The sequence below is a fragment of the Colossoma macropomum genome, unplaced genomic scaffold (genome assembly GCF_904425465.1).
Source record: "Colossoma macropomum unplaced genomic scaffold, Colossoma_macropomum, whole genome shotgun sequence".
Lineage (NCBI taxonomy): Eukaryota > Metazoa > Chordata > Actinopteri > Characiformes > Serrasalmidae > Colossoma > Colossoma macropomum.
The window spans coordinates 7,270,619-7,286,597 of NW_023494796.1; the positions used below are offsets into that span (position 1 = coordinate 7,270,619).

General features: G+C 39.4%; 1 protein-coding gene across 3 annotated transcripts in view; it reads left to right on the forward strand.

The window, feature by feature from the left end:
• acsl1a (acyl-CoA synthetase long chain family member 1a) overlaps positions 1-15,979 on the forward strand; it is a 56,702-nt gene that overhangs the window by 31,231 nt on the left and 9,492 nt on the right. For 2 of the 3 annotated variants that reach the window (XM_036583722.1, XM_036583720.1), the window contains exons 3-12: positions 4,276-4,390; positions 4,478-4,542; positions 5,292-5,393; positions 6,427-6,526; positions 6,925-7,100; positions 9,660-9,692; positions 9,838-9,889; positions 11,199-11,272; positions 14,639-14,716; positions 15,777-15,911. In XM_036583722.1, coding sequence (XP_036439615.1) covers positions 4,276-4,390; positions 4,478-4,542; positions 5,292-5,393; positions 6,427-6,526; positions 6,925-7,100; positions 9,660-9,692; positions 9,838-9,889; positions 11,199-11,272; positions 14,639-14,716; positions 15,777-15,911 — 930 coding nt within the window. Of the gene's footprint in view, positions 1-4,275; positions 4,391-4,477; positions 4,543-5,291; positions 5,394-6,426; positions 6,527-6,924; positions 7,101-9,659; positions 9,693-9,837; positions 9,890-11,198; positions 11,273-14,524; positions 14,603-14,638; positions 14,717-15,776; positions 15,912-15,979 lie in introns of all 3 variants that reach the window. The other variant, XM_036583721.1, reaches the window with a different exon arrangement.

Below are 15,979 nucleotides of genomic sequence, written 5' to 3' on the forward strand. Positions count from 1 at the left end.
GTCTTTTACCTGCTTTTGTTTGATGATTGTTTGATTTTATAATGAGGAAAACATTTTGTGTGTGTTTTTACAACAGTTTAAGGTATTTACATTGTATTAAAGTCAAAAGGGCTCCTTTAAACACCCACTACAAACTGATACAGATGCTGCAGCAAGTCCTCCCACCATTTGGGTCTGGATGGAATAGAAATTATGCAGTGCTGTTTTGGGATTTTCACATGTTGAAGTGCTTAGTTAGCTCACTTTTACACACGATCTCCACGGACCTGTGAAAACGGAAAGCGGACAGAAGCAGTCGTGCCTGTGAGTGGGGGAGAAACAGAGAGCTGGTCACAGTGTATACAGTGAAGACCCAGAGCTGGATGTCTGAATGTTACCTCCACTGCAGAGCGTCAGATGATCTGACTTTAAGTGCTGAATGCTCATATTCACAGAGCAGCGCTGTGGCTTTGATAATGTCCCATGGCTCCGTTTCCTGTCTTTGGAACAAAGGGAGTGTTTATGTGGACGTACGTGTGCATGTCTGTGTCCGTGCTGGAGACGGATGTCCCTCATGCAGCTGTTTCTGTCATAGAATGTGACCTAATTCTCCTCCTCCCTCCTGCATTCCAGTCCTGTCTGTTATTTCTGTTCCTCTGAACGTGAGAGAGAGAGAGAGAGAGAGAGAGATAGTGAGAGAGAGAGAGAGAGCTTGAGTGTGGTGTGTCCAAACAAAGCCTACAGAATCCTTCTAGTTTTCTTTTTATAATCCTGATATGCCTTAAATAGTGTAGCAGCTCTATTCAGCCTTTAGGTGCCCCAGTGCTCCAGTGTAGTGACGTGTCCTTCGTGAACGAGTCGGCTCTTTTAGGTGAACATCGAGATGCGACTCGCATTAAGAAGCTTTTTAAGCAGATCTAATGGACTCTGATCTTAGCTTTAGCAGGCATGTCAAAGCAGGTACTAAATCAGCTTAAGAACATCAAGGTCGGAGATTTTCTGACTGAATCATCCCATGCCTTTATTCCAAGCAGGATTGATTACTGTAATGGTCTCCTAACTGGACCAAAAAAGACAATCCAACAGCTTCAGATGATGCAAAATGCAGCTGCCAGAGTCTCACTAGGAGTGAAAGAAGGGAACCCTCGTTCTTAAGTCCTTACACTGGCTGCCAATCTGTCACTGAATAGACTTTAAGGTGGTGTTACCGGTTTATAGGGTCTCTTTTCCACTGTCCAAATTTTTTTTTCACTGAGCTGAACGGTTCTCAGTTCCGCGCTAGTCCGGACTGGTGAGACCGGTTACGGTTTCTTTTTCTGTCTGTTGTGCTGCTACATCAGAACCAGGAAATACTGAAGAAAACTACACAAACAAGTGTCTAACAGCTAACAGGCTAATAGCTACATACACACCACCCACGACAACAGGTTGAATTTGGTCTGCCACTCCAACTCCAGTCTGTTGGTGCACTCTCAGATTCTTTTTCCCCTAAACGGGTGTGATCCGTTACTGAAACAGCCTGCCCCGGGGTGGATTTCACCTGTAGCCGGCTAATTACACTAGCATCAGCATCGCCAGGCAGTGGCTAGCTAAGCTAACACTAACCAGCTACTTGAGGTCTAGTCTGGTTTATGCTGGTCTGGTGCTGGTTTAGCTGGTCACCCAGCTTGGTCAAGGTTGACCAGCATACCGGCATCCAAAACACAACATATCATCGCTCCCCAAAACAACCCATATATCTCCATTTTTGTGCATTTTTATCTTTCTACACCATTTAAATTTGGCAGCTGTCCTTTACATTGTGTTAAAATTTCATATGGCAGACTTTTACCTGCTTTTGTCTGACTGGTCAGCTGACTTTTACCTGCTTTTGTCTGACTGGTCAACTGACTTTTACCTGCCTTTGTCTGACTGGCCAACTGACTTTTACCTGCCTTTGTCTGACTGGCCAACTGACTTTTACCTGCCTTTGTCTGACTGGTCAACTGACTTTTACCTGCTTTTGTCTGACTGGCCATCTGACTTTTACCTGCCTTTGTCTGACTGACCAACTGACTTTTACCTGAAAATTTAAAATGGTGCATCGGAATAATACGCCCCTCGCTCTCTGTATAGTGCTCCAATGTAGGGAACAGTGATTAAGGACCGTTTCTGTTCCCTATAACAGTGTTCTATATAGTGCTCCTGATTTTCTAATGTAGGGCTATACATAATAGTGTTCTAAATAATGATTAGGAGCCATTTATGTTATATATACGGTGCTGTTGCCTGTTGTAGTGTTTTACATGGTGTTCCCTATATGGTGTTTCACTATATATCCCTGTGGTGTCCTATATGGTGTTTTATATAGTATTTCTGATTTTGTTTTGTGAGCAGTAGCACTTAGGGAACGCTTTTGAACAAAGCTACAGCGCTCTAGTTATCATAGTGATATTACAACCACACACATACAAGAGGAGACGAGGAGAAGCTCTTGGCAACGCCTTTGCCTGCATAGTTGCCATGGCGACACCAGAGAAAGTCTTGGCAACCGCCAGTCTGTCTAAATTTACCACAACACCTCAGGCCCCCCTCTCTCTCTCAGAACCGGTCCACTCCACTGATCCCCTGCAATTTCCTGATTGCCTTCTAAGAATTCGGAATTCTGTTACTGTGTGCGAACCTTTACTGTCTGATCATAGAAGACAAGGCTTCTCAACTCTATGCAAAGGAAATATATTTACATACATCTCTGACATATATGTACATATTAGAAATAGACGTCTTATATTTAATCTACCAACATATATCTGCTTTCCAACAAAGGGACTGTTTATGTTCTTTTATTGTTGTTTGTTAGTTAAAGATATGTGGGTTAATGTGTTTTGTGTGTGTGTGACCCCCTCCCCCCCTCAAGTTCAGTGTTTTGTATGTGCTTTTCTGTTGGTGTGGTGGTGTGTTAGGCTCCTTTTACCCTGTTCTTCAATGGTCGGGACCCCCACAGACCACCACGGAGCATGTATTATGTGAGTGCTGTCCACTTGCACCTGCACAACACACAATAACACACCATCACCACCACGTCAGTGTCACTGTAATGCTGAGAATGACCCACCACCCTAATGATACCTGCTCTGTGAGGGTCCATGGGGGTCCTGACCACTGAAGAACAGGGTAAAAGGGGGCTAACAAAGTATGCAGAGAAACAGATGGACTACAGTCTGTAATTGTAGAACTACAAAGTGCACCTATAGAGTAAGTGGAGCTGATAAAATGGACAATGAGCGTAGAAACAAGGAGGTGTACTTAATAAAGTGGTCGGTTGGTGTTGTATATTTGGTGATTTTCTGCGAATGTGTCTCTTCTGGTGATTCTCTCCTGAATGTGAGGCCCCTTCGGACCGATCTAATGCACCTCTTTTGCCCTGTATTTTCCTTGGCTGTCTTTTTCTGCTTCATTGACGCGCTGTCACTGTATTTTTGATTCAGTTATGCCTTTTTCATTTTGGTATCATTTTCATTTTTGTCTTCAAAGGGTTGTTTCTATATTTGCAGCCCCAAAAAAAGGTTTGAAAGCAGTCGGCAGCAAACTACACGCACAAGGACATACACAGCCATTCGTTTAGGCTGAAATGTACAATGCGTTCTACGAACTTATTTTCACTTACAAAATAAAAAAATGTCCAGGGGTGCAACTTTTGTATACAGTTACAATCATGATGTATACAAGTTTGTAAGCATGGTTTTAATTCATTGTGTTATGTGCTTGTTAGTGATTAATGAATGTGTTTAATGAATCACTACGTAACTGTAACCTCACAGCTAGAAGGGCCTGGGTTCGGTTCCCCGCCCGGGTAACCAGGGTCCTCTCTGTGTGGATTTTGCATGTTCTCCTCAGGTCTGTGTGGGTTTCCTCCCACAGTCCTCAGACATGCAGTCAGGCTGACTGGACATGCTAAATTGCTCCTAGGTATGCATGTGCATGTGATTGTATATGTCTGTATGTCTGCCCTGTGATGGACTGGCGGCCTGTCCAGGGTGTTTCCTGCCATCCAAACAATGACTGCTCCAGCACCCCCTGCGACCCAGAAGGATAAGTGGCTTAGAAGATGAATGAATGAATGAATGAATGCTTCATGTTCATGTAGTTACTGTAAAATATCACCCAGTCTTTTTACAGACTTGTATCTGCAGATTAAATAACCTGTTATTCCCTTCCTTCCTCTTTTATTTGCTTTAAGCATTTCAAGATTTTATTAAAGATGATTTAATTTCTCAGAGATTCCAGAAAGTCTGTGTTTTGTTTTTGTCTCTTTAGGGTGGGGAGTACGCTCGGCGCTCCATCCTGCTGGACGATAACAAGCTCATGACTCATTTCTACGACGATGCACGAACGATGTACGAGGCTTTTTTACGGGGACTAAGAGTTTCCAGTAAGTGTCTGTTGAAGAGACAGTAGTTTGGGATAAAAAGGTCAAAATAACAATAATAGTAATTTTTTTTATCGTTTACCTGCACAGACAACGGGCCTTGTTTAGGATCGAGACAACCCAAGAAGCCATACGAGTGGCTCTCGTATAAAGAGGTAAGTGGTCTTGTGGTATTGCAGCGTATTCAGGCTATAAGAGTCAAGAACCTCAAAAACAGGCACATCAGATTTTGATCCTTACAGATAATGTTGCACTCCCTTGTGTTCAAAAATTCTAAGGCTTAATATTCAATAACTGTCTCAGAACAATGAATTCACTATTATTAAGATCTAAAAATGAGGAATAGAAATGTTGGGCTACGAGTTTAGATCGTTCAGGATCTGCAAAATCTTTTACTCGTTCTGAACAGCAACTGTATGTTTTACATACTGTTAAAAACAATGGTAATAGTATATACTGATACATATTGCAAATATATATTATGCTTATACAGCAGTATACGACACTGTACTGAAACATACTCATAAAGTGTGTTAATTTAGAAGTGTTATTAATTATCTGCTTATAAACATTATTCTTGTCTTCACTCAGACGTTTTATTGTCTACCTATAAACTTTACATTTGTATTGATCCAGAAGTGTTATTGATTATCTAATTACTAACTTTACATTTGAGTTAACCCAGAGATGTTATTGATTATCTACTCATTTACTCAGTTTGTGTTCATCCAGAAATAGTATAGATCATAAATTTTATGCTTGTGTTAATCGAGAACTTTATTGATTATCTGTTAATAAACTTTACACTTTGGTTAATCCAGAAGTGGTATTGATTGTCTATTTATAAACTGTACATTTGTTTTACTCCAGATGTTGTGTGTTTACATTTACCGTGTGTGTGCAGGTTGCAGACAGAGCTGAACTGATCGGCTCAGCGTTGCTTCACAGAGGCCACAGTCAAACAGGAGACAAATACATCGGCATCTTCGCCCAGAACAGACCTGAGGTACACACACCTACTGTACATACCTACTGAACCCACACCTACTGTACATGCACACATACTGTACACACACATTCTGTACACAGACACTGTACACATACATACACACACTCAGGCATAAAGAAAATCAAGAAAGGGTAGAATTAATGGAAAATTACAAACAACTATTAAGTTCATTTTAAGCTATATACGTCTCCTAAAGCCTTTTACAATTAATGCAAAACTTTAAGTCTTCATTATTTTGCAAACGGTCTGTTCCAGATGCTTTAAGTGGTGGTAGAAACATCTGTATCTGCTGCAGTTTCAATAAACCATGAGAGGCTCTGTGTTAATTATTTTACCAGGGTTGTAGGATGTTGTTGGGCACAATGTGAAGCAGAGTAAAGCTCCATAACTGTGGTAAAATCATCTGTAACATGTGGCCTTAAGTGGCTTATTGCTTTTGTAAATGGTGACAAAATATATTACAATAAATAATTAATTTTCTAACTACTTTTCAACATATTTAATTTACAATAAATAGTAATCACAGTAAACTATTCTTTCTCCCTGCAGTGTAGTTTTTAACAGTGGGACATGCTTGCTAATGCTTAAAGATTATTCATTGAACAGACAGTTTATAATGATTTGACACATCACTGTAGGATTCACTTGATGTGTGTGGTTGTATGTATGTACAAACCCAATTCCAAAAAAGTTGGGACAGTGGGTGAAATGCAAATTAAAACAGAAAGCAGTGATTTGTAATTTGACCGACAGTACAAAGACATGACGTTTAATGTTTTATCTTATCAACATCATTGTTTTTTGTAAATGTACACTCATTCTGAAATTCATGAACATGTTCCACCAAAGTTGGGAAAGGAGCACTTTTAGACTAGGAATGTTGTTAATCACTTTCTGTTTTAATTGGAATTTCACACACTGTCCCACACTGTATATTGAGTATTTCACAGCAGCTTTGAGTGAGGCTTAGATTTTAGAAGCTGTTTTGTAAAAGTCAGTATTAAATTATTTTACTGTGGTGTGGTTACAGTGGACCATTTCAGAGCTGGGCTGCTACACCTACTCGCTGGTGGCCGTTCCCCTGTATGACACACTGGGCACTGAGGCCATCAGATACATTATAGACAAAGGTGAGAATGTAATACACTGTCACAAAACTCAATTACACATATAAAAGCACTGTAATGTACCATGTTTAAAGATTCAGGGGATCCAGCAAAGGGTTTGTAATGGCCTTCAGGTGGGTTAGGACCATGTGTTCAAAGACCTTCATTACTACAGAGGTCAGGGCCACTGGTCTGTAATCATTTAGTCCAGTAATGTTCATTTTTTGGAGGGGGGTTGGAATGATGGTTGAAGTTTAAAGCATGTGGGAACAGAGCAAAGTTCCAGTGATGTGTTCGAAGATGCACAGCAGTGCTTTAGGGTGGATGGAGAGGAATTATGCTAAATAACAAAAACAAAAGCATCTGAATACTTACTTTCGCACACTTAATGTTAGTGTAATAATATCTCTCTTCTTCTTCAGCCCTGATCTCAACAGTGATCTGTGACGTGGTGGAAAAGGCACGGACGGTTCTAGACTGTGTGTTGGGCCAAGAGCACAGCGTTAAGACCATTGTTCTAATGGAGGAGTTTGACAGTAAGCTTACAGCACGAGCGCAGCAGCAGGGCATCCAGATCATCAGCCTGAAAGAACTGGAGGTCAGCACGAACACACAAACATGTGTAGATGTACTGTACGGTCATATGCAGAGGTTTGTGCGCCCCTGGTCAAATGATGTTTTGTTGATTTTCTATGTGAAAGTAAGTTAAAACACCCTCTGCAGAGAAAATGTATGCATTTAAATGCACGGTTGAAATTTATTTGCTGAATTTAGCTCAAACTGGGGGACAACATATAATGTGATGGTACGAAAGTTAAAGCACATTTTATGTTATGGCACATTTAAACTGCACACATTTAAACTGCACACAGTATTTAAACTGCAGTGTGCTTAAACTGCTCAGTGTTTAAACTGCTCACAGTGTTCAAACTGCTGTGTTTAAACTGCTCAATGTTTAAACTACACACAGTATTTAAACTGCAGTGTTCAAACTGCACACAGTGTTTAAACTGCTCAGTGTTTAAAGTGCGGTGTTTAAACTGCTCCCAGTGTTTAAACTGCTCCCAGTGTTTATACTGCAGTGTTTAAAATGCACAGTGTTTAAACTGCTCCCAGTGTTTAAACTGCTCCCAGTGTTTATACTGCAGTGTTTAAAATGCACAGTGTTTAAACTGCTCAGTGTTTTAACTGCACACGGTTGTTTAAACTGTGTTTAGGGTTCCATTTTTAACTCCCTGTGAACCTTAAGATTATTATTCAGTTATTAATCTTTAAGGGCCCATATTATAAAAAACAAATCTCCTTTTTTTTCAAAATAAGAGTCTAATGTAATGTGTAAATATTATTGTTTAAAATGTACCGTTCACTCCCTGGTACCTGAAGTCCATATATTGTCGCTGTCCAAAGAAAATCATGCATCTCCATTTTTGTCGATTTTTATTTTTCTACATCATTTCAACACACCAGCTCTCCTTTATGTTGTGTGAAAATTTCATTAACATTTGATAAACGGACCAGTAGAAATGCACGGTTGAAATTTATTTGCTGAATTTAGCTCACTGGGGGAAAAACATATAATGTGATGGTGCGAAAGTTAAAGCACATTTTATGTTATGGCACATTTAATCATTTATGTAATTTTACTGGGGTGTTCAAACTATATACATTTATATATATATATATATATATATATATATATATATATATATATATATATATATATATATATATATATACATTTATACATATATATATATATATATATATATATTTTCAGACCAGACCAGGCCCAACTGGTACTGCTAAATCTGAAAACCAAACCCTACCATACCCTGCTTGTACACACTAAGAATAATGGATTATTTCAGACATGGTTTTACAGTGATTTGCTGGGATTAAGTGGTATTTTTTTTTTGTGAAATTGCCATTAAGAGAACAGCATCTATCTTTGTCTGATCATCTGTTATCCTCACTGCGCTAAAATTCCTTTTAGAGATGGAGACTCAAGTCATACTCGATTTGCATGTCTAGTGACTTGTGACTTGAATCAGACTCGCCCTAAAATGACTTGTGACTTACCTCGGACTTGCGACTCAAAACGAACAACTGATTAAACTGGGATCGCCAACCTTAATGGGGTGAACAAATAAAACCTTTCTTTTTCATTCCTGCTTGTGTGATGTTCTCTGCCAGTTTTGCTACAGTCGCGCAGTCATTACTGCAGTGCTGTTCTTCCGCAGTTCGCACCTGCAGTGGGTTTGATATGGACTAAATAATGAGCTTTTCATTACAGCAAAAAAAAAAAAACTTCAATCTGGACAAAACAAAGTGCTTCATGCAGAACGTTACAGATTCTTTGAGAGGTTCGCTAAAACATCAGATAGATACCTGCCAACTTCAGCCATAATAGCTATTGTGCTGGCTGCTATGTTTGTTACCCGAACTACACGCTATCAAACTGTTTCAGGTTGTTTTTTTCTGAAAAACTGCCTAGTGGACGTTCTGGAACAGAAATCGACTTGGCAGATGTTTTTATTGAATATGAAGCAAAATATATCAACAAAATATAATTAAAATTTAAATTAATATTTTTAAAATTTCAAAAATTCTAAAACTTCTAATTTTAAATCACAAAAGACTAGAGACTTGACTCAGGCTAGCACCCAAAAGATTCGAGACTTGACTCAGGCTAGCGTCTAAAAGACTAGAGACCTGAGTCAGACTCGCAGCCAAATGACTTAAGACTCAACTCATACTTGCGGCCAAAAAACTCGAGACTTGACTGACTCATGACCAAATAACTTGAGACTCGATTCAGACTCTCGGCCAAATGACTCATGCCTCAATTCAGACTCGCGGCCAAAAGACTAGAGACTCAACTCAGACTCAAGGCCAAATAACTCAAGACTCGAATCAGACTTGTGGCCAAATGACTTGGGATTTGACTCAGACTTCACACATCCAGCAAACTTAACAAGCAAAGGGGAAAAAGATCTGTTCTGATCTTTCCACCAACCAAACACTTCCCTCTCATCATCCCTGGTTTCACTCAGGGCCACATTCAACAGCTCCTGTCAGGTTGATCAAAAGACCTGTACCACAGTCCCCCAGTCCTCTACACGTATTTACAAGCATGAACCCAATCTGTGTCTTGCAGGCTATAGGCAAAGCCAACTACAAGAGGCCAATGGTAAGTAGACCCAGTAACGATGATCTGATTCTGAATGAAATAAACCCAGATTGTTTAGTTCAGTAAATGTAAACTGATGCTTATTGCTCTGCTGTGGTTTTGTTTCTGTATTGTATTATTGACTATTGTGTGGAATCTGCTGTAGCCTCCGAAACCAGAAGACCTCGCTCTGATCTGCTTCACCAGCGGAACTACTGGTAGGTGTGTGTGTGCGTGCGTGTTTTTGTAGGGTTGTTTAACAGTTCTACCCTTCATATTTCTGTGTGTATATATTCCATCCATCCATCCATCCATCCATCATCTAAACCGCTTATCCTTCTGGGTCGCGGTGGGGTGCTGGAGCCTATCCCAGCTGTCACTGGGCGGAAGGCAGGATACACCCTGGACAGGTCGCCAGTCCATCGCAGGGCAGACAGACAGACACATTCACACACACACACATTCACACCTAGGGGCAATTCAGCATGTCCAATCAGCCTGACTGCATGTTTTTGGACTGTGGGAGGAAACCGGAGTACCCAGAGGAAACCCACGCAGACACGGGGAGAACAGGCAAACTCCACACAGAAATGACCCTGGTCGAACCCAGGCCCTTCTTGCTGTGAGGCGACAGCGCTACCCACTGCGCCACCGTGCCGCCCGTGAATATATTCCATGAATCTGTAAATCATGATTTCTCTTCCATTTTCCGTGCGACACTATCAGGAATAGAAATGAAATGACAATAGAAATGAAAAGTTCAGAGAGCAGAGGCTGCGGATCTCAGACCGCTGTGTTTATAATTAATCTGAGGAATTCGTTTGAGTTCATTTTTTCTATTGTTGCGTCACCACATAATAGCTGATTTGCGTGAAGTTAAGAAAATTTCAGCTTGTCTTGTCGCTTGTCACCCTGCCGCCGTGTTGCTTACAGCTTGTCGCTAAATTGCGTACCTCCATGGGATATAATGGTTTTGAAATGGAAAACTTTATAATAGTAATTATTATAATAGTTACAGTTCACAATGACATAAATAGTAAATAGTACACTTTACTGTAGGTACAGTTCATAAGGCTACATGATACCTACATAAGTTTGTCAACTGACATAACCTGTCAGAAATGTTTAGAAATGCTTAAATACACTATGAAAGCCACATGTGCCAATTTTGATCAAAGTTAGTTAAAGTAGCCTTTATGACAGATGACACATATTAAAATAAGCATTTATAAACATTTATGTGGGGTTATGTCAGCTGTTGTGACAAGCATATGTACATGTCATGTAGACTTTTGTACCCTACAGTGAAGTATTACTAAGTAAATGTAGGGAAAGCCCTTGAGTACGAGTAGCTGTGTCCTAATGACTGACTGATTTTGTATTGCCAGTTTCTTTCTCTCTCTCTCTCTCTCTCTCTCTCTCTCTCTCACTCTCTCTCACTCTCTCTCTCTCTCTCTCTCTCTCTCTCTCTCTCAGATCTTGTGCCTTTCTGAAGGAAAATAAACATCATCTCTTTCTTTCTTTCAGGAAATCCGAAGGGAGCGATGCTCACACACGGCAACGTTATCTCCAACTGTGCCGGCTTCATCAGAATAACTGAGGTAAAGATGAATGATTCAGGAAATCGCGTCAAAGGGCAGTGTTTAAACTGCACACAGTGTTTAAACTGCACACAGTGTTTAAACTGAACACAGTGTTTAAACTCAACACAGTGTTTAAACTCAACACAGTGTTTAAACTGCACAGTGTTTAAACTGCACACATTGTTTAAACTGTACACAGTGTTTAAACTCAACACAGTGTTTAAACTGCACAGTGTTTAAACTGCACACAGTGTTTAAACTGAACACAGTGTTTAAACTGCACATTGTTTAAACTGCAGTGTTTAAACTGCACACAGTGTTTAAACTGAACACAGTGTTTAAACTGCACACAGTGTTTAAACTGCACATTGTTTAAACTGCACACAGTGTTTAAACTGCACACAATGTTTAAACTGCACACAGTGTTTAAACTGCAGTGTGTTTAAACTGCACAGTGTGTTTAAACTGCAGTGTTTAAACTGCTCAGTGTGTTTAAACTGCACAGTGTGTTTAAACTGCACAGTGTGTTTAAACTGCAGTGTTTAAACTGCTCAGTGTGTTTAAACTGCAGTGTTTAAACTGCTCAGTGTTTAAACTACACACAGTATTTAAACTGCAGTGTGCTTAAACTGCTGTGTTTAAACTGCTCAGTGTTTAAAGTACTCAGTGTTCAAACTGCTGTGTTTAAACTGCTCAGTGTTCAAACTGCTGTGTTTAAACTGCTCAGTGTTTAAACTACACACAGTATTTAAACTGCGGTGTTCAAACTGCAGTGTTCAAACTGCACACAGTGTTTAAACTGCTCAGTGTTTAAAGTGCGGTGTTTAAACTGTGGTGTTTAAACTGCAGTGTTTAAACTGTAGTGTTTAAACTGCTCCCAGTGTTTATACTGCAGTGTTTAAAATGCACAGTGTTTAAACTGCAGACAGTATTTAAACTGTTCAGTGTTTAAACTGCTCACAGTGTTTAAATTGCACAGTGTTTTAACTGCACACTGTTTAAACTGCTCAGTGTTTAAACTGCACACGGTTGTTTAAACTGTGTTTAGGGTTCCATTTTTAACTCCCTGTGAACCTTAAGATTATTATTCAGTTATTAATCTTTAAGGGCCCATATTATAAAAAACAAATCTCCTTTTTTTTCAAAATAAGAGTCTAATGTAATGTGTAAATATTATTGTTTAAAATGTACCGTTCACTCCCTGGTACCTGAAGTCCATATATTGTCGCTGTCCAAAGAAAATCATGCATCTCCATTTTTGTCGATTTTTATTTTTCTACATCATTTCAACACACCAGCTCTCCTTTATGTTGTGTGAAAATTTCATTAACATTTGATAAACGGACCAGTAGAAATGCTCTAAAATCACTTGGAATAAAACCTCTTCACATTAACTTACACTGAAAGGCAAGAGTGTTAAAGTTACTATTTTGGAGATGCTTTTCTTTGGACAGCGATGATATGAAAACACAACAACAGCCTGTTTTGAATTCACTGTTTTTATGATGTCAGAAAGGCCAATGCATTTACCTGCAGCTGCCAGTTTAGCCTACTGCAGTTCAGCTCTGTCTATTTAGGCTAAAGTTATAAGGAGTGTTTCAGCCCCAACAACACAGAGCAACCAATCAGAACAGAGCTCTTTTACATATATTAGTCTTGAAGGCACAGTAATGAAAATTGGTTCATTTTTAATTGGCCAAGTTTGTCCACGCATTGCAAAGGACACTCAGGACGTGACTGAGAAGGCAAATGTAGCATTGCTAACTAGGCTAACTACTCTAGCTGATGTTAGCCAGATCCAGAAACAGTGCAAATAAATTTCTCTGACAAACCAGTCCTCATTAGCATCCAGTGTTGTAGCAGTTAGCTGTGTTTTTTTAAAAATATAACGTTTTTAAGTGTGTTCCTTTTTTGTGCTGCTTGCTGTTTTTAGCTTATAAGAGTAATCCTCCAGCTCCAGACCTACGTTATTTTTCAGCTGATATACCTTGTTTTCCCCTTACTGGCAGTTTTCTGTTCATTGACTCTTGGGTCATTCTACAGAAACGTCCACTCTCTCCATAGGAGTCACTGGTGTTACTGATCCTCACTGGTTACTCATAATAAAGGAACACCAGAGACATTTTAATGAACAATGCATTTTACAGAATAACTGCTACAGAGCATCAAACCACATGTCGTCAATCATGGAATATCCACTAAAATATGTAATTTAATCCATTTGTGTTCTATTCTTTTACAATGACCTCAGAATAAAGTCGGTCACACCAGTGACTTCAGCTAAAAGCTTCATATGAAATCATGAGCTAAATGAGAAAATCTCTGATAACTGAAAGACACAGTGGACTCACCATGAGCTTTTCTTCATAGATCCTCAGAGAACAGGTAAAAGGAAGTCAAGTGATGTCATCAGTGTGACTTTTATTTCACGCAGTATCACCAGTGACACGACTCCTGGGGACAACAACTTTCATTATATATTGTATAATATTTATTTGCCATTTGTTTTCTTTATGACATTTAATTTATATATTTCATAGTCATGTAGAGATTATTGTAGTTAAAATAGCAGAAAAACATGTTTTTACCTCAAAATATGCCCTCAGCCTTCACACACGACTGTGAGGACGAGCTCTTCTGTGGTGCTTGGAATTCTAGATAATTGAGTTAAAAACCAATATTGCTAAATTGAGGCTCAAGAAGGTTTAGTTGTTAAAATAACTTTTTATTTTAAAATATAATAAATTGTAACCCTAACATGTTTTTAAAGTGTAATATGTCTGTAAACGCCAGGGACACAAAACGTTTCCATAGAATGACTTCCTTGCAGATTGTCGAATGTCAAAGTAAATCATGATGCACATCCCTAGTGTTCACTCGATCCCTCACTACTCTGAGGGCTCATCTAATAAACTTCACTGGAGTTAATAAAGTAAAGAAACAGCCCTTAAGATGCCACCGGGATTCCCCCCCGAGGTGAAATGGTGGGGCCAAGCGGTCGAGGGCACATAAACCAGTACTGAAACATTGATCTTAGTAATGTTGCGTCCCTAAAATAGATACTTCTGATCTGATCAGTGACTGTTTGTGTTTGACCTGGAGAAAGCAGCAGTTTTGGGCAGCAGTGGGACTGAAGCAGATGGGCTTTTCCTCCTCCTTCATTCATCTTTCTCTCACTCACTCCCACTTGTCTGTGGTTTTAAGTCTCTCACTTCCTCTGTGTGTTGTCTGCCTTCTGTTTCCTTCCTGTGTCCGTGTGTCTGTCATTAGGGGAAGTTGCGGCCGAATCGTCACGACACCCTCATCTCCTTCTTGCCTCTGGCGCACATGTTTGAGAGAGTGGTGGAGGTACGGTGTGATTTAACCTGCCTGTCTGTTTTACAGATTCACTGCATGCTCAACCATGACGACACTCACATATCATACCTTCCCCTCGCTCACATGTTCGAGAGGGTGGTGGAGGTACGTATAATATAGTGACCTCAGATTATTTAGTGTTTTCACTGCTCTAACAAACCTTATTCACCTCACCGGTAAACGTCTGCACTCTTAATGTGCTGAATCAGGCGTAGAAGAGCAGGAGAAACAAGCTGTGCAGCACAGGAATCACTGTGAGCCTGGACTGGCTAGCACTGCATTACACAGTTTCCCTCTTACCTAAAGCTGAGTTAATCAGCCGAGAGATGTGTGGTGTATCTCTCTGCTGTCAGAACAAAACCTTGAATCTCAATTTTTGCCATTTTCTTTTTTTTGACATTATCTGAAAATACCAACTGGCCTTTACACTGTGTGAACATGTCATGATGAACGGACCAACAAAAATGGTCCAAAATTGTGTGAAATGAAACATATTAAACATATTAAAAGGAAGGTAATAGAAAAAAAACATTTTTATATAAAATACAAGGTTTTGTGTGTATATATATATATATATATGTATACACACACACATCCTCTACAGAGAACTTAAATATATGCACATTTTAGTGCTCAATTTCTTTGCTAAGTTTAACATGGAAAAAAATATAAATATAAAATACTGTATTATACGTAAAATATACATATTTTATACATTTTTTGCATATAAACAGTAACAGTGTAATAAAATGTGCAGAAGTGTGTTCTCCATAGATGTGTGTAAATTATTCTAACTTAGAAAATTGACAAAACCTCGTATCTCCAAAATGGTAACTTTACAGGAGAAGCAAAAAACATACTTTACGTTCAATGTAAGTCAATGGAACCAGACTTTTTTCCAAGTCATTTTGAGCCGTTTCTTTTGGTCCATTCATCATGACATGTACAAACAATATAAAGGCCAACAGGCACTTTCAAATTATGTCAAAAATCTGAAGAAAAAAAAAAATTGAGATTTGATTCCTTCAGAGTCTGATTGCTTTGTTATTCATATATACGTGTATGATGCCCTCTAGTGGCTGCATGCTGTATATGCAATGACAGTGAATCAACTGAATGATAAGTGTTGTGGTCCTTACCTCTGTCTGTGTGTGTATATGTGAAGTGTGTGATTCTGGTCCACGGAGCGAGGATAGGTTACTTCCAGGGTGATATCCGTTTGCTGATGGACGATCTGAAGACCCTGAAGCCCACTGTGTTTCCTGTCGTCCCCAGACTGCTCAACCGGATGTTCGACAAGGTAAGAAACACTTAAAACTGCACATCCACATATAATTCCTCATATTCATAACCGCACTCACCTTCATC